The 22223-nt window shown below is 37.7% G+C and overlaps 1 protein-coding gene across 2 annotated transcripts in view; it reads left to right on the top strand.

The window, feature by feature from the left end:
• Positions 1 to 858: 858 nt before the first annotated feature.
• The window catches only part of Papolg (poly(A) polymerase gamma), a 34210-nt gene continuing 12845 nt past the window's right edge, over positions 859 to 22223 (top strand). For both annotated transcript variants that reach the window (XM_052198684.1, XM_052198683.1), the window contains exons 1-11: positions 859 to 1106; positions 4298 to 4459; positions 5739 to 5805; positions 10530 to 10611; positions 10863 to 10972; positions 12196 to 12249; positions 14191 to 14302; positions 16502 to 16591; positions 19570 to 19708; positions 21242 to 21314; positions 21898 to 22018. In XM_052198684.1, the coding sequence (XP_052054644.1) occupies positions 1090 to 1106; positions 4298 to 4459; positions 5739 to 5805; positions 10530 to 10611; positions 10863 to 10972; positions 12196 to 12249; positions 14191 to 14302; positions 16502 to 16591; positions 19570 to 19708; positions 21242 to 21314; positions 21898 to 22018 (1027 nt within the window). In that variant the 5' untranslated portion in view covers positions 859 to 1089. The remainder of the gene's footprint in view (positions 1107 to 4297; positions 4460 to 5738; positions 5806 to 10529; positions 10612 to 10862; positions 10973 to 12195; positions 12250 to 14190; positions 14303 to 16501; positions 16592 to 19569; positions 19709 to 21241; positions 21315 to 21897; positions 22019 to 22223) is intronic.

Genomic DNA, 22223 nt, shown 5'->3' with positions numbered 1-22223 from the left:
TCCACCCTTTGATGGGGAAACTCTTAACTTGCTAAGGTCAAACAACAGATCTGCTTTTATGCATCAAGCATGGAGCAAAAACAAACTGATAGATCAGATTTTCAATAAATACTTTGAGTGAATAAATGAATAATTCAATAAGTAACCTCCTTTCCTGTGACAGAGTCACATTCCCCAAACAAGTGTGCTTGACTCCCGGAGGGAAAAGACATGGTTTGAAATTAATTTTATCCTTTAACATTTAAACATTGGTCATTTTCTCCCTCATTTTCACCATCAATAATCACACAGAGTATGATTTTCATTATTTGAAAGTGCAAGGTTTGCGGGTAAGAGGGATGGAAATCCTTGGCTTTATCCTATGGCTAGCTAGTAGCAATTATCTTCAGCATCTCAGCTAAATGCCACAGAGTCATAAATCGGGGCCTGGAGGTGGTACTGTGAGGGAAAAGGATACAAATTAGGCTAATTTATTTATAAGCGTTCTTTCCTGGAATGGTTGTGTTAAAGTCGCACCTTCTTGGGTGTGACAGTCGGAGAGAAAAATCTTCCTCAATGTGTACTGATTACGTCTATGACTTTAAGATGCGGGATAGCGGAAGAGTTAAAACGGTGTTAGGGAAAGCGGTGGTCTTTTCTAAATGCCTTTATTGCAGAAACAAGGGGAAATTGACAAAGAACCTTCCTAGAGGTTTGCCGGAATTGACAATTCCCACAGATCCGGGCGGCCTGACACTCTGACAGACTCGTTTGCTGCAAGGGTGCACACTTGAGGTGGGCGGGCCCTGGGAGCTCAAGGCTGGGGGTGTGGCTGGGGGTGGAGCCAAGGCTCCGGGGGCGGGGCCGCGGAGAGCGAGAGGCAGTCTGGGAAGCAGCGCCATATTGGCGGCGGCCGCGCTGTATTGTCATAAATAGAGCCGGTTTGTGGTGTTTTCACTACTCGGTTGAATGCCTCGGCTGTAGAGAGTGGGGAAGTGAGCGAGCAAGCGAGCTACAAGCGAGCGAAGGGAAGTGGACAGAGGAAGGAAGAGAGGGCAAGAACAGGACCCCAAAGCGAAAGACACTCGCTGGCGAGAGACGCAGGAAGCGATGAAAGAGATGTCTGCGTAAGTGGGGGCGGCGGTTGAGGGCGAGGTGGAGAGAGGTGCGCTGAGGTGGGCAGCCGCGGCTTCCAGCCCCGCGCCTGGCACCCTGCGCAGCCGGCCGGGACCTCTGCTGCCCGCTGCCCGCCACTCCGCAAGGGCACCTCCCCTAGCCGCGGCTCAGCTGGCCGCCCTGCGGGGAGTCGGGAGCCGCCGCCGGCTCGCCGCCGCCCGCCCCTGAGGACGCCCCCAGACCGGGATGAGGGCAAAGGCGCGTGTGGCTGAGGAGAAAAACGGTCGGTCACTCTCCTGCCTCAGCCGCGTCCGAGCCCGTCTGCTCCTGTCTGCCTGCATTGGCGCAAATACCATCCCCCTGCCTCCCCTCCTCCCGGCCGGCCGGCCCCGCCGTCTCAGGTCCTTCGGAGAGGGAGAGGGACTGACCCCGCGGAGCCCGTGGCTTTGCTGCTGCTCTAGGAGGAAGGCTAAACCCGCTAGCTGCCCCATTGCTCCCCACCGACCCCCAACACCCACCGGGCTGTGCTACCCCTGCTCACACACACTTCGATAAGTCAGAAGCAGTTTCTGTACTCGCCAAGAATTTATTAGCATTTCTTACCTTTCACTTTATCCGGAAATAATTTCAACATACAGAAAAACGCACAGAAAAACAAAAACACCATTTGTGTAGCCACCATCCATTTTTCCCCAAGACTAACATGGGGTGTGTTCTTAGCTCTGTAATCTTTACTCTTTCTTTAAAAGAAGTCAAGCATTCCAATACATCTGAGGACTCGCCTATCCCTTCACTGGTTCCATTCACGACGCTCTTCTAAGGCCCCGGAGTACTGAATTTGGTGTTTCTTCTTGCTGCGTTTTTAATGTTGATACTACATATTCCTGTGTCCATAACCCAGTGTACCTGTTTTAAACTTTTTAGGGTATTAACTACTCTGCAGACTGGTTCTTTAGAACATGATCTCTCTGACCTTTCTCTATGTTAATATTTTCATTTCTAGTTATTTTTATTAAGTAATGTATTCAGTTTATAAACACAGCCCAGTGTAGTACTTTTAGTGACTATTTTGAGTTATTTGAAAGTTTTTTATAGAATGTCATTGAACATTCTATTTACCTATTTTGTACCTGCAGTAACATTTCTGTAAGGTTTTTCCTTATAAGCAAAATTCATAGCACTTTTCTGAGACCTACTTCTCAGAGTTCCTGTTTAGATTGATTTTGTGAAAAATCTGTCTGTGGCATGTATTTATCACACACAAATCTACTCAGACAACCTTATCTCTCTTAGACAGACAGACAGATAGATAGATCAAACAACCTTATCTCTCTAAGGTAGGTAGGTAGGTAGATAGATAGGTAGGTAGGTAGGTAGGTAGGTAGGGAGAGAGAGAGAGAGAGATCTAAGGATACAACTTGAAATAATTGTTTTGTTTATTCTACAGCAAGATAAAAATGTGAGAGAAATTAAAGGGGTTTTTTTTAATACTCCCTTATATTTCATTAAGTCATTTCAAAGGTATATAGGCTATTTGTTGAGATGAGGTTTCACATGGCCCAGACTGGCCCACTGCTTCTGTCTCTGCCTCTGGCTAGGGTTAGACCTTGTGTCATCAAACCTGGCTAAACTCTTATCTTCTGTATTATCCTTTCTTTCTCCCCATCCCATAAAACCTCCAGCTGAAAAACATGTTTTGGTTTGTTTTTGGTTCAGAGATGTAACTCAGGGCATTCATTATACATGAAACAGTCTGTCACTGAGGTATGTTTCCAACCCCAAACCAATTTTTAAGCAGTTAAAATCAAAAAGAATTAACTACTGTTGTAATTTTGGGGTGTTTAAAATTTAAATTCATACACTTGTCCATAACTTATACAGTGATTAGTTTAAAGTATTGGCTTGTCTATCACATTTACCAATTACTTATATAAATATGAATACTGTAATTAATAATTATTTATCAGGGTTATCCTACTGTGCTATAGAATATTAGAATTAATCATAGAGCCAGGCCTAACACAGACCTTTAATCCTAACCCCATGAAGCACAGGCAGGCAGATGTCTGAGTTCAAGGCCAGCCTGGTAAGTTCCAGGACAGAGTTACATAGTGAGACCTTGTCTCAAGAAGAAAGAAGGAAATCCTACTATCTATACTTTCTTTGGTGAGAAGGTGTTGCTATGTAGCTCAGACTTTGAACACAAGATTCTTCTACTTCAGCCTTCTGAATGAAGGGAATAGAGCCATGGGCCACTGTGCCTGTCTCATTTAACCTCCCTCCTTTCTTCCTGTTATTTTTTAAAAGAGCTAATTTACTCATTAAAATACTGCCTTTTGTTTTGAGATTATATTCTTACTGTTATGAATAGTTCTTTATGCAAATATGAAGAAAGGTGGTTAGGTTGAGAGTATGTACTCATTTTTACTTTTGCAACAAAATTTACCCCACATCTTTTAGTCATAGATGTAGTCAGAATTCTGTGGTGCTTTATTCAGGATTGTAATTTTCTACTGGCAAAGGGCAATTAAGGGTCACTTGACTCCTTCAAAATTCACTGTTTAATGTAAAGAATTTGACAATTATTCACTGTGAAAATGGTATGAATTCCAGTCTAAAATGAAGAATACTAAGTACAGTCACAAAATGTTAAAACTGTGAACTCTGGTTCCAGGAAAAGATGTTGTTTCCCAGGGACTAGTTGAGATTTCTTTTTAAGGCTAGATTATGTCGGAAGGACCATATGATGTGATGTTTTGTTCCCTTACTTGTAGGAAGACATTGTTTTATTAATAGTGTCTTTGAAGTATTTGACTGCTTTTCAAAGATTCCATAACCTAGATGGTACTTGACTCAGCCTGCAGAGAATAGTGGGGGAGCCCTGGCATAGAGCCCATTCAGGAGCTTTGCATTTGAACTGAGTGGTGTTGATACAGTTGTCTTGATGCCAACACATACTGCTTTGGGCTTGAAAAGACATCCTGACTGTGGAGCCTGGAAGCTGTATGAAAAACACTTCATAAAGACAAAATACCCACCTTTCCTTTTTTTTTTTCACTTTTTCTTTTTTTTTTAAAAAAAAAATGACTTCTTTAGTAATGTTCCACAAACTTTTAAGGTGGCTCAAATAACTTAAGAGGTTCACTGTGTCCATATGAAATGATACTTTAAATTTTTTAACTATTTCTTTTTTCTTAAACAGAAACACTATGCTGGACAGCCAGCGTCAACAAAAGCATTATGGAATTACCTCTCCAATTAGTTTGGCATGTCCTAAAGAAATTGATCATATTTATACACAGAAATTAATTGATGCCATGAAACCATTTGGAGTATTTGAAGATGAGGAAGAATTGAACCACAGGTATGTCATTGAAACTATAAAATATTTTTACAATATACTATTTAATCATTAACTCATACATATTGAATGCCCAGTGATCACTGCCTAGGTGTATAAATATGCTCCCCAAAAAGAAAAAGCTTAGCTCTCTTGGAACTTAAATTTTTAATACGGATTAGAAAAGGAGACTGGCTGTCAAATAAGTACAGTGTTAAGCATGACTAAGTACTGGTAGGAAAAATAAATTTGAGGGTAGAAGTCTTTACAGAAGACCTCATTGCAAGGAAGGGAGCCATGTGGCTGTTTAAAGGAGTGTGTGCGGGCAGAAACTAGCACGAGTATTGGTGTATTTGAGGGGTGGGAAGGAGCTTAGGACAAGGGCACCTTGTAAGGCACTATGAAATTTTGGAAATTGAACTTGGTAGGATTTTGAGAGGGAAATTGGCATGATCTGACTCCTGTTTTAGCAGTTACTCTGGCCATTTTGTTGGGAATAGTATAAAAGGGAAGAGGGGTTGGAGGACAAGAGCAGAAGAAGTTAAAAGATCGTTATAACAGCCCAGGTTGGAAATAATGATACCTGAAACCTGAGGATGGCAGTGGAAATAATAGTGTAGCCTAGATGTATTATAGGTAGGGTTCTTTTATGACAAATCGAGGCAGTTTCCAAAGATGAGTCCAAGATTCTCAGTACCTGCATCTAACTGGATGGAATTCCATTTTCTGGGGAAGACTGAGACAGAAGCAAGTTTGGAAGAATCAGGAAATAGTTTTCCATTTAGAGGATGCCTAAACTCATCTCTCGTTATTATTATTTTTTTAATGTGTTTATACTATTAGTTTTAAGTTTAATAATATCAAACTGCATTAGTTAAGTACTATTTCATAAAAATTAACCAGTAATTAACTTACATATTTTAATTATACAAAACCCCATGAGTATAGTGAGAAAGAATGCTAGTCTCTAGTATCACAATGAATTGATGTAATTCTGTTGTAAAGCAGAGTTGACAATTCAGTTTGCCTCTGTAGCCTGATTGAAGGTAACTTGGTGATTTATATTAGGTTTTTTAATTTTTGAAGACAATGCAAAGACCAAACTGTTATCACATTTATCATGTCTGGCACCCCAATCTCTTAGATGTAGAGTGTGTCAACAGGTGTGAGAGCATGAGCATACATGTAATATGGATTTAATGTAGCGTCAACATAAAGTTTCTACCTGTGTGTTTACTTCTTTAATGTTGACTAGTTTTTGTTTTTGTCTTAAAAGTTTAAAGTTCTCATCTTTTTATTATAGGCTGGTTGTTCTTGGTAAATTGAATAATTTAGTAAAAGAATGGATTTCTGACATCAGTGAAAGTAAGGTAAGATTGAAACTGCATAGAATTAATTCACTGTTTAATATTTCAGTCATTCATCCTAGCAGTGACATGTAAGAGTCAAATTATCTGAAATACTTCAAAATAGACTCATCATTTCTTAATAATATAACCTTATACAGTATATAGCTGTCTACTTTAGTATCTTTAGAAGGATGCTTTTTGCCTTGCTTGCAAAGGGCAGTTTTCTTTTCCTTTGTTGTGATTGTCTTTTTGCAGAATAGTATATGTGTCAGGTTATGAGCAAATGAAATACAGGTTCAGTCCATTAATTTTGACTGTCATATCTTACAATTATATCAAAATCTATATAGAAATATTTTAGATAGGTATATAATTTTGTAGCTCTCCATTTTGGTTTACAATAAACTAGCTACTGGCTTTGAAACTGAACATCACTAACAACAAAAACAGGTTCTCTGACATATTTTGGAATAAGTGATCTAGACAGCTGGATTTCTAAGAGATATTATCTAATTATCTAAGAGATAGCCAATTGTAGCAACAAGTCTATAAAAATGTCTAGTTTGACTCCTATGTACCAGGCCAGGGTTTTCAGCTTCAGGAGATTTTACTTAAAAAGCCAGACTTTAACTGTACAACATATCCCACCTGACAGCACTGGGCTTGCTTTTGAGCACAGCACAAAGAGGCTTGAATGAGATCAGGTTCCTGTTCTCCAGTGCCTCATAGCCCTCAGGATCTCTGTTTTCTGTGACATGGTGACTGCCATTTATTTGTGTTAATTACAGTTGCTTGGCCCCTCAGACATAGAAGTTTGCAAGTTCTAGTTCATAATTATGCAGTATTTTCCTCATGGATCTTACCTAGTTTTCTGCCTTTTTACAAGGTTTTTGGATTGTGAGTTTTCATTATTGTTGCATGAGGATTTTACTGACTGTACTAGGATGAGGTTGGGCATGTTCAACTAGGTAGTAAAAGTTTTTATTAGTCAGCTTCTTATCCCTATAACTAATTCCTGAGATAGACTAGTTAGAAAGAAAAGATTAAGCCAGCAAACAGCATTGGAGGTTCAGGTCCAAGTTCAGACAGCTCCGAGTTGGGATGGTAGTCAGAGGCAGGGGCAACAGAGGCCTTTACAGGAGTGGAGTGAGAGTCAGAGCAAATGTCACACTTCACCTAGGAAATAACCAGTGACTCCAACATCATCCCCTTTGAGGACATACTCCAGTGACCTAAAATCCTCCACATCCTAGTCCCAGTCACCTAGCCTCTTAAGGTCCATACTGCCATCCCAGGACCAAGCCTGTCACCATGGACCCTTGAGGAAACACTACTCATATTAAACCATTTGTCCATTCATCAAGTGCAATTTAAGCAGTTTTGTTTGTTCATACAGTACTCTCATCTCTTCCCTTAACAGTGCTAAGTTTAAAGTAAGTATCTCAGTATATTCTGTTAGAGCTACTAAAGACTTAGACTGTAGTCATTAAATTTAATCTAATCTTTATGTTATTTACTTTTGTTGCCAAAGGGTATCTGGCTCATTTCTGATCTGTCAGGAAAGGTTATGTCAATAGCTAAGGTTGTTGGATACAATAGACTCTGGAGATAAAATGCTAGTAATGAGTAATCAAAAATTCAAATATAATAGCTATCGAGTATATAAAGTAACCAGTTATTGAATTGATGTACTGTCATTTATGAATATTCTAATTTGGGAAATAAATAACTAAAGGATTTAAGCTAAATCATAGATCATTTGATAATTGTTGAGATACTCTAGTATTTTTCACAGATAAAGTTATCTTAAATTCTGAAGCTATATAAAAAATATTATATCCTATGATAGCACTTCTCATAAAAACTGCTGGGATCATACTTTAAAAAAAAAAGGCATGGTCTCATTATGTCACTCTGTTACAAAACTCTCTATTGTAGACTATGCTGGCCATAAACTCACAGACATCTCCTGTGACTTGAAACCCTTCCAAGTGCTAGGATTAAAGGCATTCACCACCACCACCACACCCAGCAAGGATTTTTTTTTCAACATAGAAAGTAAAATGATGTTTTTTCTAATGGTCTGGCCTATTTATGTTATTAATAATAAAATGTCTTAATTTATTAGCTCCTTCCTATTGTGAAGACTCTTGAGACATTACTATGCATTAAACAAATTGTGAGACTCTTGAAACACTACTCACATTAAACAGAGGAAATAACTGTGTCTTGTTGTACAGGTAATTTTTTTTCAGGTTAGTCACCAGTAATCTGGAACTGTGGATGGGGAGATAAAGAAGAGTAGCAGATCCAGTTCTCACCTCTGACAAGTTTAAGTATAGAAAAGCTGAGAGTTATATATTAGAAAGATATCTCTGGGGCTGGAGAGATGGCTCAGCGGTTAAGGGCACTGACTGCTCTTCCAAAGGACCTGAGTTCAAATCCCAGTACCCACATGGTAGATCACAACCATTTGTAATGAGATCTGATGCCCTCTTCTGGAGTCTAAAGAGCTACAGTGTACTTACATATAATAAATAAATAAATTTAGAAAAAAAAAAAAGAAAGAAAGATATCTCTGGAAAGACAGCTCGGTTGATAGAGTGCTTGCCACACTAGCATGGGGACCTGAGTTCAAATCCCCAGAACCTGATTTAAAATAAATAGGTAAGGCGTGGGCATGGTGGTACTTGCTGTTAATCCCAGGACTTGGGAGGCAGAAGTAGGTGAAGCTCTGTAACTTCAAGGCTGGCCTGGTCTACAAAGCTACAAAGGATAACCGGGACACAGAGAAACCTTATCTCAAATAAGTACAAACAAACAAAACAGATAGGTAGGTACATAAATAGAATAAGTAGGTAGGTAGGTAGGTAGGTAGGATGGATAGATATCTAGATAGATAGATAGATAGATAGATAGATAGATAGATAGATAGATAGATAGATAGATAGATGGATGGATGGATGGATGGATGGATGGATGGATGGATACATGGATACATACATACATACATACATACATACATACATACATACATACATAGACAGAGTAGGTAGGTAGGTAGGTAGGTAGGTAGGTAGAAACAAAAGAAAAATAGATAAGTTAGGTAGGTAGAAACAAAGAAAAAAAAGACAGACAGATAGATAGGCAGACAAGACAGATTAGGTAGGTAGCTAGGTAGGTAGGTAGGTAGGTAGAGAAAAGAAAAGAAAAGAAAAGAAAAATAGACATCTGAGTATGACACCATACTCCTTAACCTCAGCTACAGGGTCAGTGAGAGACCCTGTCAAAAAAAAAAAAGTGAAGAGTGATCAACAAATACACTTGACTTTACCTCTGACCTTCGTTACTCACACAAGAACACACACACACAAGAAGTAAATGTGTAAAATAAATTAAAGATTGTAATAGCAAAGGAACACAAAAGAAGAAGCTTATAATAGAGTTGAAGATAATCAGGGAACGCTTCATAGAAGGAAATGAAACTTAAAATGAACTTTGAAAGATAGGTAGTTAGGAACACTGGCTGCTCTTGCAGAGGACCCCGGCTCGATTCCTAGCACCCACTCAGTGGCTCACAGCCGCCTGCCTGTAACTCCTATAGGAGCTGATGCTCTTTTTTGACCTCCACAGGGACCAGGCACATACATGTCTAACAGACATACGTATGTTTGGGTAAAATAAAATAAAAATGAATAAAGAAAAAAGTGGATAGTATGAAGGTCCTGATGGGAGAAGAAAGTGAGCATTCAAGGGAGAGACAGTGACAAGTGATGTGGAAGGAGGTTAGGCCATGAAATAAATTGGCAGTTTAAACTTGAGGAAAGAAGGCCATAAGAGCACAGTGTGGAGATTTTTAGGAGCAATCCCAAGAATTGTTACTTCGTAGTTGAGGAAGGATGCACTGGTGGTTGGCTTTATGCAGGTGACTCATAAAATAGAATAGATGAGTATTTACAACAGTAAGAGAAGACTAGGGCAAGTGTGTAATTTAGGATAATGACTACTATAAACTTGAGAATAACGGGAATAGGAGTGGAGAAGGGAAGCAACACACGTGCGGAATGTAAACTAGAAGTTTGTAAATGAAGCTGGCTGTGGTAGTGCTGGCCTGTGATCCCAGCACTTGGGAAGTAGAGACTGGAATGTTAGAAGTTTACTTGAAGCCAGTCTATCTCAGACTCAGAAAAGTCACCCATAAAAGATTAATGATGATTCATTGGGACAGTAACACCATTGGGGAACAGAAATAATGAGTTAGAAGGGCTCTCTGGCTTTTACCATAGAAGAATGCTTAAAGCATAGATATTAAGTAAATGAGAATAAAAAACAATGTATCTAATAGGCACTGGAATTGGCCCTGGAAAGATGTTAAAAAGTAGCTTTATAATGATGATACAATCAAAGAAATAAAAGTGAAGTCTTTCCATTTGTCTTCATAAAATGTTCCCATCAAGAATGACCTCACTCTCAAAGAAGGCTTAAAAGCTAAAATCAAACAATTAAACATGCATGTAACAAAAACTAAAATGGAGACGGGGATTGGCTGAGACTTTTACTTGAAAGAGCTGCAGTTTATTGATATTTGAGTTCCTTAGAGAAGCCTTAAAGTATTTTTCCACATCTCTTCAACAGGATTGGCAAATGTACCGCGTATCACTTGCACAGTAAAAGACTGCAAACTTAAGTGCTCTTTATTTATGCAAAATAACTTAAATGATTGAATGCCTTTTGCTTTATTTCAGAATCTCCCACCTTCTGTTGTGGCTACTGTTGGTGGTAAAATTTTCACATTTGGATCTTACAGGCTTGGAGTACATACCAAAGGTAACTGCTTTTTAGTTTAGTTATGTTTAGTTTAGTTATGTTTTTAGTTATGTGATAAGAATTTTTAGGAAACCATTTTATTTGCTCACAGTTAGTACTGAACATAGTTCCCATATCTTACTACCATTAGTAAACATTGATAGCATTATCTTATACTCATCTTTCATACCTAGTTCTGTATTTATATTTATGTGAACTTTAATGAAAATATAGTTTATCATTCTTAATAAGAAATAATTTTATTTTTGTAGGAGCTGATATTGATGCACTTTGTGTAGCTCCAAGACATGTGGAGAGATCAGATTTTTTTCAGTCCTTTTTTGAAAAATTGAAACATCAAGATGGCATTAGAAACTTAAGAGTAAGTATCTTTTGGCATCTAATATTTTCAACTTAGAAACAGCTATAAAAGCAAAGACTTAGAATCATTGACATGTCTCTTAAGTTGCTGTATCTTGTTAATATCATGCATAAGAATCAGAACACGGATTTTATAGCTCTACAGACACACTTGTAGCTCTGAGATCTCAGTCAAGCAGTGATCTGTCTGAGCTTGGTTTTCCATCTCCAAAGAAGAGAATTGGTGATAGCATTCATAAGCTAGTTTTGAGAATCAGACCTCTTACTGTAATATCTGCTAAGTGATTGATGTATAGCCAATTGTGAGTGATATGTGTGAGGTTCAGTTAATGAGTATATCTAGCCCTTCATTTGACAAGTAACATTTCCATTCTAGCAAACTATAAAACACTGGCCTCAGTTCTAACAGTATAATTTTGTATGTACATATTTATAAATGTATGGAGGTCATCATACACTTGGGTGTGTGTGCTTATGGAGGCCACAGGATAATTTTAGGTATCATCCTCAAGACATTGTCTACCTTCTGTCAGACAGAGCCTCTCACTGGCCTAGAATCACTTTTACTGGTCAATAAGCCGTAGGGATCCTCCTGCTTCCTTCCTAATGCACCCTTGTGCCCAGCATTAAGATCTGTGGATTGAACTCTTGTCTCATGTCTGCAGGTCAGGTACTGAGCCAGCCCTGAGCACACGTGTTTGATAAATATATTTTTTTTAATTTTACACTAATGCTTTTTGTAAATTTTTTAAGAGATGCAGGCATCCTAGGTTCAAACTCATTTTGTAGCTAACGATGGCCTTGAACTGTTGATCTGTCTCCTTAGTACCAGGACTATAGGTGTGGGTCACCATATATTTTGTACTTAATACTTTCTGTAAATAATCAATTTTCAGTTACAACTCTAGAAATAATATCAAGATAACAGTAGTTCTGCTTTCCAGTTTCTGACAGATATTCTTCTTTTTGGGGGGGAGGTTTTCAAGAGAGGGTTTCTCTGTGTAGCCCTGGCTGTCCTGGAACTCACTCTGTAGACCAGGCTGGCCTCAAACTCAGAAATCTGCCTGCCTCTGCCTCCCAGAGTGCTGGGATTACAGGCGTGCGCCACCACCGCCCAGCTCTGACAGATATTCTTAATAGCATAAGTTAAGTAGGAGGCAAGACCTGTGTGGCCAGAAAAAAGGCTGACCCATGTATTATTTTTTTTGTCTTCCTCTTTTATAGGCTGTAGAAGATGCGTTTGTACCTGTTATAAAATTTGAATTTGATGGTATTGAAGTAAGTGTTTAATATATTTTTAATTTTACAAGTGAAATAATTAACTTGTAAGTTTTGTTTCAAAATCAGACTTCGCATAGGCACGTTTTATTTGGTTTAGTTTTGGGTTTGAGTTTTGAAATAATCTCACTGTGTAACTCTAGCTGGTCTTCTGAATGCTTGCCTGGTACTAACCACAATTTAAAGAATTTAATAGTAGTCTTTTCACCTTCTTCTTATGTTTCTTGACCACTCATCGTGGAAGACTTGCAAACCTCCATTTCTTTCCTCATGCTTTTTGTACACAACCTTTCTCATTCCTATAATCATCAAAAATAATTGCACTATTATAATTTTGTTTGGAGCAGTGTTCTATTTACATTATCATCTTAAGAACAGTTTCCGAAGCTTAGTACTGAGTTTTCTGACTTATTACAATTCCTTTGTCTATAACGGGGTTTTCCCTCAGGAGATGTGAGTGACTATTCAGTTCTGCTTGGTTGTTATGCATATGTCTAACTTAAACCCAGTCTCCTATGGTTATCATAACCTCCTTTAAGCTAAGAGTCATCAGCATCTTGAGGGAACATCCTTTGGGTCTTCGCCCTATTCTCAGCTGTCATACTGTCGATCTCAGTGTGGTCCTCATGGGACTTTCTCTCCCTCCTTGAGAGTTTCCTTCTTTCTTGATACACTACCATTTTACTGGAGCTCGACTATTGGATGCCTAAATAAGAATTTGTTTTCTTTTTATCCTGCATGCTTAAAAAGCACTGAATTCATAGGTTTGCTGAGGGCCTGAATCTAGATAGGGAATGATTGTTTGCATCTGCTAAGGCCTGTGCTGTCTTGTGGCCTCTACTGTGGAAAAGTATATTACTGTTTTGACTCTTTCTTTGTGTGTGTGTATGTGTCTGTGTGTGTGTGTGTGTGTGTGTGTGTGTATGGTCAGTTTTGTCTCTTGTTTTATTTAGTTGTTTTGGTTTTATTTTGTCTTCATACTTGTAGAATTCATGATGATGATATGCTTTGGTTCATGTTTTTAACTGATGTGCTTGGCATTCAATAGTCTTCTTTTAGAATGGAAAGGCCTTCAGTTCTTGGAACTTTCACTGAGTTCTTTTGGGTTTCCTACCTTTATTTACACACAGGTCTTTTTTCATGGAACCCTAAAATTTGTGTGTTGAGTCTCCAGAGAACAGCTTTCTTTAAAAATAAATAAAAGCACACACAATTCTCCTTTCCACATCTTTCTCCATCCCACCCCACCCCCAAGACAGGGTTTCTCTGTGTAGCCCTAGCTGTCCTGGAACTCACTGTGTAGACCAGGCTGGCCTTCAACCCAGAAATCTGCCTGCCTCTGCCTCCCAACTGCTGGGGTTAAAGGTATGCGCCACCAGCGCCCGGCTAATTAACCACCTCTTAATATTTTATTATTCTTGTTTTTTTTCCTGTCTTTCAAGCTTTGTAGTAATATCTATTGTCCTGTTTTTAATTTCTAAAATACCAATTTATCTATGTATTATATGTGAAATTTATCTATGTATTTATTCATAGCTACCTGTGTTTATTCCCCAAATAAAATGCTTAAATCTGTTTCCTTACATCACTGGGTCTGTTAGCATCAGCTCGCCTGCTCTCCTGCCTCCATGACCTTTGCTAATGTTTCTATTGTCTCAGTTTCCTAGCGAGTTATGCCATAAACTCAAAGAAAACTAAACCAAAGCCAAAACTTTTCCCAGTATCTCAGTTGAGTTTCAAGAGGAAGTAAAAGTACCTTCCATCTTTATTTTAAGATATGCAGTGATTGTCCCACATTTGGTCACCTACATAGGTCTCCTGATGTTTTAGTAGACTGTCCCAAACTAATAATTAGAACTTTTTATGTTTGGAGTTGGGATTGGGGAGAATGGACCAGGAAAAGTAAGATCAGTTTCTTTTCTTTTTTATCTTTTTCCAAAGATTGATCTAGTCTTTGCAAGATTGGCAATACAAACCATATCAGATAATTTAGATCTAAGAGATGACTCTCGCCTGAGAAGCCTTGATATACGGTGCATTAGAAGTTTAAATGGTAAGTTTCTATAAAGAAATCTTAGATACCTGCTTGAAAATAACTTGGTAAATAGAGCCTGTAGTTGTAGATGATTAATTGATTAATGTGCTCTAAAGATTGCCCTGGCAGCAGCAGCAGCGGGAGTTCCTCACTACCTGCCCCAACAGTCTGGATTCCCGAATGAAAGACACAAACACAGCTTTCTATTTTAATATGCTCTAAAGCAGCTCAATGGTGGGACCACTCCCAAAGCTCCACAGGCTAACACACTCTCCCCTTTGATATTCCTGAATTATTACTTACTAAACCTAAATTCTGTTCTGGCTGCTCTGGCCTGCAGCCCTCCAGGGCTACAGATGTTGGCTGTCTCTCTCCTGCACTTCTCAGGCCTGATCTTTCTGCTTCCCAGTCATGTCCTTTCTTCCCTCTCCATCCCCTTGCCTGGGAATCCTAAAGTCTCACCTCTGTCTCCCTGCCCAGCCATTGGCCCTGCAGCTTTATTCACCAATCAGAACCAACTGGGGGCAGAGACCCTCAGCATCTTACGTGTGGGATTCTTGTGCAATTTTAACATAATATAAGCATTAAACCAAATCCAAAACAAAAGTACTTTTGCAGAATTGTTAATGGACTATTTTAAAGACTTGAGCAAACTAAAAATCTAGAGCAGAATGGAGCATAGCTCAGTGTTGGAGCACAGGCTTAGTGGGAAAGATCTTGCATTCTACCACCAACCCCAGAGATTTTAAAGCCATGGTTTTCTTTATAAAAATAGCATAAATAATTATTTTTAAATATTCTTGAAAGATTATATTTAGAATTGTGATTCATAAACATTGGTATCAGGAGGCCTGTAAACCTATAAGATTTATTGAGAACCCCAAAATATTTTTTCATCTGGATTATATGTCAATATTTATCATATTATGAATAAAAATGTTTAGAATATTTTATAATCCACTAGAAATAAAAAGCAATTGTAAATTAATAATTTTATATATCAAATGGACCTTTTTTCAGATTACCCTATCTGCTTCTATAGTTAATGTATTATCTAATACCTTGCTTTTGTTAAAATATAAAAAGAAATGAAATTATTCTATCACATGAATATCTAGTACCCTCTCTTGTCCTTTAAATGTACCTTTTTGCCTTTGTCTGGTTTATTGTGGTTTGTTGTTGTTGTTGTATTTTTGTTTTTTGGGTGTTTGTTTTTAACTGTCACACTCTGGCCATTTGGAAAATGTTAGTTCACAAAGTTGTTTTTAATCTTCCAAATGTTAACACAGATTTCATTATAAAATGGGTTTTAAATTATATTGATTAATTAATATTAGTACCAGTTCTGTCATGAGAGTCTTTAAAGTATTATAAGCTGTCAGGTTAACAATAGTAGATAAAAATGATTTATAACTAATTTAACTTGAAAGCTTACCTCTTATCCACAATAAATAGTATCATTGTTTTCCTTGAGGCAAGGTATTTAGTTTATTTTTCAGAGACTACTGAATACCCAGTTGTGTAACCTTTTTTTTAATCTTTGGTCATAATTTCAAGCAACCCAGTTGAAAATAAGGCTATTTTAGCATACTGCTGAAATGATGACGCACCTCTTTCATTTTGGTTGCTTTTGTTTAACCGGGAGCCAGTGAGAGTAGTGAAGTGTGTTGTACACTTGTATACTTTGCTGCCAGTGCCTTGTTTGGCCTCTAACACTGTGGTTGCTGGTGCTCCATCCATGCAAATGTTAGCACACTGTGAAAATGGTAAGGAAAGATGAGGCCTCTTAAAAAGTAGGTTTAACCTCACTGCTCCTAAAGGTTTAAGAGCCACTGATGTATATTCTCCTTTCCTTACACGTTTGTTTGTTTGTTTGTTTGTTTGTTTGTTTGAAACATGTTTTTTTCTATGGAACATACTCTTAGACCAGGCTGGCCTCAAACTTAGAGATGTATCTGCCTCTACCTCAAGAGTGCTGAGATTAAAGTCAAGCACCACCATGTCCAGCTTATTTTGTTTTATTTAATGTGATAGTAAATTTCTCCTCTTTGTGGAAAGGTTTCTATTAAGAAAGTTTTATAACTTGAAGACATTATGATTAAATCAAATATAGAAGAGACCTGTCTGTTCTTCATTTGAGAGTCTGAAGGTTAGGAGATCATTTGAATTAACTGAGTTTTACTCCTTAGTGAAAAATTAATGTTTTATCTTTTTCAGGATGTAGAGTAACTGATGAAATTTTGCACTTAGTGCCAAATAAAGAAACTTTTAGACTCACCCTAAGAGCTGTCAAATTATGGGCAAAGCGTAAGTATCTCAAGTCTTTATGTGTCTTTTTAAATTTTCTGTTACTAGTAATTAAAACACGTATGGAAACTCTGACCTTATTGATGTTGTTGAGGGTTGATGGTCTGTAAACTCAGACAAGCTATTTCTCAGGTGTAGTGTTGTGTGTGTCTCTCTCTGTTTGCATGCATGTGTATATATGAGAGAGTGTGGGTCTGTTTGTGTATAACTCATAAAATGCCCTTTGCCTAGTTCTGATCTGATATAGGACATTCTGTATTGTTTATAACTATAGTGAGACAGTGCTTAACAATGGGGAGATGAGGGCTGAAGCAATGTCTCAATGGTAAGAGCACCTGGTGCATGGTCTGAGTTTGAATCCCCAGCACACGTGCAAAAGATGAGGCATGGCTGTGTGTGCCTGTATCCCTCACCTCAGCACTGGAAAGCTAGGAGCAGGATGGTCTCTAACGCTCGCTGCCTGCCTGATACCCTAGCTTCAGGTTCACTGAGGTAAAGCTCAAGGGAATCAGTTAGGGAGATTTAGAACAAGATGCCCAGAGGCCTCCTCTGCCCTACATGTCCATGTACCTGTACACACATGTTCAAGAATACTACATAAACACACACACACACACATACACACACACACACACACACACACACACATACACGATCTTAAAAGTAAAATAAGAATGATGATATGATGTGAAAAATGAATCATTAGATGATTTCATGCCTGTGTAAACAAAATAGAATATGTTCACATAAACGTAGTTGGTACAGCCTACCATTTATCTGGGGTTTGTGGAAAGCTATTGATCCTAAACTGAAAATCGTTATATAGCCTTTTACCTGAATAATGTAGGCCTTTGTAACACAGTGCTAAGTACTTTCATATAGAAGATACCTAGATATAACAACATACAGCAAAAACACAAAGTATGATCTGGATGAGATACATATGATAAATGGAAATTAACTGAAACCAAAAGTTGATCTGAATGAGTCAGTGAATGATTGCAAATGCCTGGGACATTAATATCCACTATTGTAGCTTTATGACTCACTAACTTATAAAAAGCTTTTTCTTTCTTCAATATATTTAACTTATTATAATTTTTTAAACTTAAATTTTTAAAGTTTTTTAATTCCTTTGTAATAACACAAATTGGGCATGGTGGCACACCAGTAATTCCATTGTCCAGTGAGCTGAAGTTGGAGGGTCACATATTCAAGCCAGCAAAACTTTGTCTTAAAAAACAAAACCTATTTGTGCAGGCAGTGATGGCTCCCACCAGTGTTCCCAGGTACTTGAAATGCTGAGGATGGGCCCTAGAGTAGCTCAGGAGTGGGAAGCCAGCTTCCTTTCCAGTCCAAAATTGCTCTCAATTTTCTTGATTTTTTTTTCTGGTGTTTGCTTTTCTCTTATCTCCTCTTCAGCTATACCTTTTTTTCCATCTTCATTATAATTAATTTTAAGGGATTGCCATTGTGTATGTGGTTGTTCCTTGACTGGCATCATTATTTGGCTTGTGACTACACTGAAGCAGTGCTGTACTAAAGTACCAGGTTCACAAACCCTAAAACAGATCTCTCCATATAACTTTGATTATGGAAATGTTTTATATGGCATTGTCAAATCCAGTTAACTCTGACTTAATGAGACACATGAAATGTCCAACTAAGGAACTGAATTTTTAAATTTGTGTTTTATTTCATTGTTATTAAAATTAAATGATTCCCAAGAAAGGTGAAATAATGTTCATCTAAAAATCTTGTCACATATATTGTATTATCATTCCTAATAGCCAAAGAGTAAACACAAGTCACATCTTCATACTCTGATAAATGAATATAAAAACATGGTATATCCTTACTGTCAGATACTACTTTGCAATAAAATGGGACACAGTACTGGTGCAAATGATACAACATAAATGAATGTTGACACCACTTTAAGTGTGACAGAAGTTACCCAAAAGTCAACATAGACTTTGATTTATATGGAAATGTCCATAATTAGGACAGATGTATGAGACAGAGAGTAGGTGAGTGGTTGCTTAGGTCTCCAGGTCCAGAGAAGGGTGTGGTATGTTTAAGTTTCTTTGGAGATGATAAACTATCCTAGACATGGTTGTGGGGTTGCACAACTCTGAATTGTATAATTTAAATGAATCAGTTTTATGGTGTGTGACGTTTGCAGGGGACGGGGTGAGGGCAGATAGTCATGTGTTGCTTGTGGCTACCATATTGAACAGTGGCAGACTTAAATGAGTTTAAGCAGGTGATTTTTGCCTATTGTCTTAAATAGGATAATGTAATTTGTATTGAAAGAATAGCATGAAAATTTTTTCTCTCTTTATAAACCAAACACTGTATTTTTCAGTTTTTACATGCATAGTTTTTTTGTTTAAATGTCATTTTTATAGGATTTCCCCCCTCTCTATGTGGGATATAATAGCACATTGGATAATAAGAACATATTAATATTAGGCTTAATGAGATATGGTAATAGTTTTCCATAGAAATATAAAATTTCTATAAAAATGTCATTTCACAGGTGAGTCTAATATCATTCACAATGGAAACTTATCCAGTTTCTATGAAATACTGATGTTTGTTGCCAATTTTATGCTCGGTTTTAAAATACACCTCATGTATATGATTGTTAGTGAAATATTCTTTCTTACATACTTACCTCCAGATGTCTTTCCTTCCATTTATTTCTCTCTTTAACTCCAGATATTTCTGAGAGGCGGGGGGAGGAGGATTTAGGAATAATCTCAGTAGACTTATTCAGGATAGTTGTCAATAAAGCAGGGACCTGAGGTCCTTGTATGTACATTAGGGGACAAAGCAGAGAGTCAGAAGTCAAAACCAAAGTTTGCTGACCGACTGAGCCTAGTGGTTAGGATCTGCTACTCATTTCAGTTTTGTGCTCAGTTGTATTTCAAGCATAATAGATCTGAATAATTAACAAATGTTCGTATTTCTAGGCCGTGGTATTTATTCCAACATGCTGGGATTCCTTGGTGGAGTCTCCTGGGCAATGCTGGTTGCCAGAACTTGCCAACTGTATCCGAACGCAGCAGCTTCAACTTTAGTTCACAAGTTTTTTTTAGTTTTTTCCAAATGGTAAGCATATATATTTTGATTAATTGTTAACTCCTATGAATGTGTAAAAAATTGTTTTGAAATTTTAAGAACTATAGCCAGGCAGGCATAGTTGCCTGTAATCCTAGCACTTGAGAGATTTAAATAGGACTATTGCCTTGAGTTTAAGGACAGCCTGGGCTCCATAGTCTATTTTAGTACTGGCTATAGAGAGAGATCATTAGGAAAACAAACCTATGCATAGATATTTGTGTTGTTTTATATTCATTAAAAGCTTTAAAATGTATTTATCTGAGAATGGGATATCCAGATGACATTCTGCTAGCTACTAGTCTACTTCCACCTTCTGTGAGGCCAACATTTCAGATTCCTCTACTGAGTGAAGGAAAATTCCTATGCCTTGTTTATTTCAGTTAATGCAGTGGCCTCCGATACCATCCATGTTATCACAGATGACATGATTTTGTTGTGGTTCTCTTGACTGTCCCTCCCCGCACCTCCACTCCCCACCAGTGTTTTGGAAAAAGGGCTTAACTTTGTAGCCCAGGCTTATATACGACTTGAATTCCTCTTGCTTCAGCCTTCCAAATAGTGGAACCACACATCTGTTTTGACTCTCTTTTTCTTTTTTGATTTTATATTATGTATATGAGTGTAGTGTTTTGCCTAAGTGTGTCTGTTCACCACTTGTGTGCCTGGTACCTGTAGAGGTCAGAAGAGGACATCAAGTCCCCTGGAACAACAGAGTTACAATTGTGGATGCTGGAATTGAGCCTGGGTCCTCTGGATAAGCAATCAGTGCTCTGGGTGCTTTGTTTTGTTTTGTTGTGGTGTTTTTAGTTGTATTTTTTTATTATTAAGTTATTTATTTACTTTACATCCTGATCACAGCTTCCTCTCCTCCCTGTCCTTCCTCTCACCTCCCATCCATGCCTCCTTTTCTCCTTAGAAAAGGGGAAGCCTCCCCTGGATCTCAACCAGCCTTGGCAATGTCAAGTTGGAGTAGAACTAGCACATCTTCTGTTAAGGCCAGACAAGTCAGTCACGTTAGGAAAAAGGATCCAAAGGCAGGCAGTAGCTTCTGCTATTATAAGTCCCACATGGAGACCCAGCTGCACATCTGCTACATATGTGCAGAGAGCCTAGGTCTGTCCCATTATGCTCTCTGACACTCAATGCTCATAACTCTCTTAAGTAAATCAGCAAGGCAGCACTTGAGTTTGTGAATGAGCCTCATCTTAAGAGAGTACCATTCCTATAGATGTGGGCTTCCTACATAAAGCTCACCTAGGAGAACGGAGATGATAATCACAGCTGCATCATTCATGTGCTGGTATTGTCACAAATGTTAGTTATTGCATTACTGTGTCATCAGAATCCAGTCTGAAGGCAGATGAGAAGGAAACAAAGGACTGGTGATATTTCTGAGGAAATAAACAGACTCTTCCTTGTACATCATATGCTGCCATGTGAAGATTGGGACAACTTATTACTTTTAATAATTTTATATGGCATCTGAAGTGTTTGTGAATTAATTTACTTTATTCATGTTAGGGAATGGCCAAATCCTGTGCTATTGAAGCAACCAGAAGAAAGCAACTTAAATTTGCCTGTCTGGGATCCTCGGGTAAGGGAATTTATTATGGAATTTTATTCAATCATTTAGGAGTAGGACCTTTCTTTAAATCATAGTTCAAAGGTTATATCATTAAAAAATTGTTCATATAAGACCAGATAAATGGTTGTATCAAACAGTATCAAAATCCATGGTAAAAAAAATTGTCTCACAAGAAGTTGCTTATAATAAAGTACTGAAATATATAAAAGTAATACTTTGTAGTACAGCTTAAAGCAGATTCATAATTCTCACATAGCTTCCAATTTAATAAAAGTAGGCACTCATTTCTATATAACATTGAAGATAATATTTCTGTAGCTATTTCAATAATTCTGAAAAAGTATTGCTTACAAGATGCATCATTTAATAACTTTACTGAGGAGAAATTAACTTCTGTAGGATTCTAAAAACTAAATATGTCTGACTTCAGGAAGAAATGCTGTTCAGAAGATAAATATACTTCCTAGAATTGAGAGAGAAATAAATTTAGTATTAAATTTATATTTCATATTCTTCATAATTAGGGGGAAATAAAGTGAGGACTACTAAATAGAAGAATAGGTAATTAATTATTCTGCTTCTAATTTCACAGGTAAATCCGTCAGACAGGTATCACCTTATGCCAATAATTACCCCTGCCTACCCACAACAGAATTCTACATATAATGTGTCTACATCAACTCGAACAGTAATGGTAGAAGAATTCAAACAAGGTAAATATGCTTGGCCCTTTTGTCCCTTACATATTCCCAAGATTTTAGTAGACAGTTTTAGTCTATATTGGTAGCTATTGATTGTCAGTTAGAATTCTGGAACCCTTAATTCTTTGTAAAACTTCAAATGCTTTCCAAAATACTTAATATTAAGGCCAGAATTTGAACCAGTTCAATATGGTGGACTTTGACCTTTGTGTTCTCA

This window comes from Apodemus sylvaticus, chromosome 11, assembly GCF_947179515.1.
Source record: "Apodemus sylvaticus chromosome 11, mApoSyl1.1, whole genome shotgun sequence".
Taxonomy (NCBI): domain Eukaryota; kingdom Metazoa; phylum Chordata; class Mammalia; order Rodentia; family Muridae; genus Apodemus; species Apodemus sylvaticus.
The sequence above is the reverse complement of the archived record's forward strand: the minus strand, read 5'-3'. Positions and strand labels throughout refer to the sequence as shown.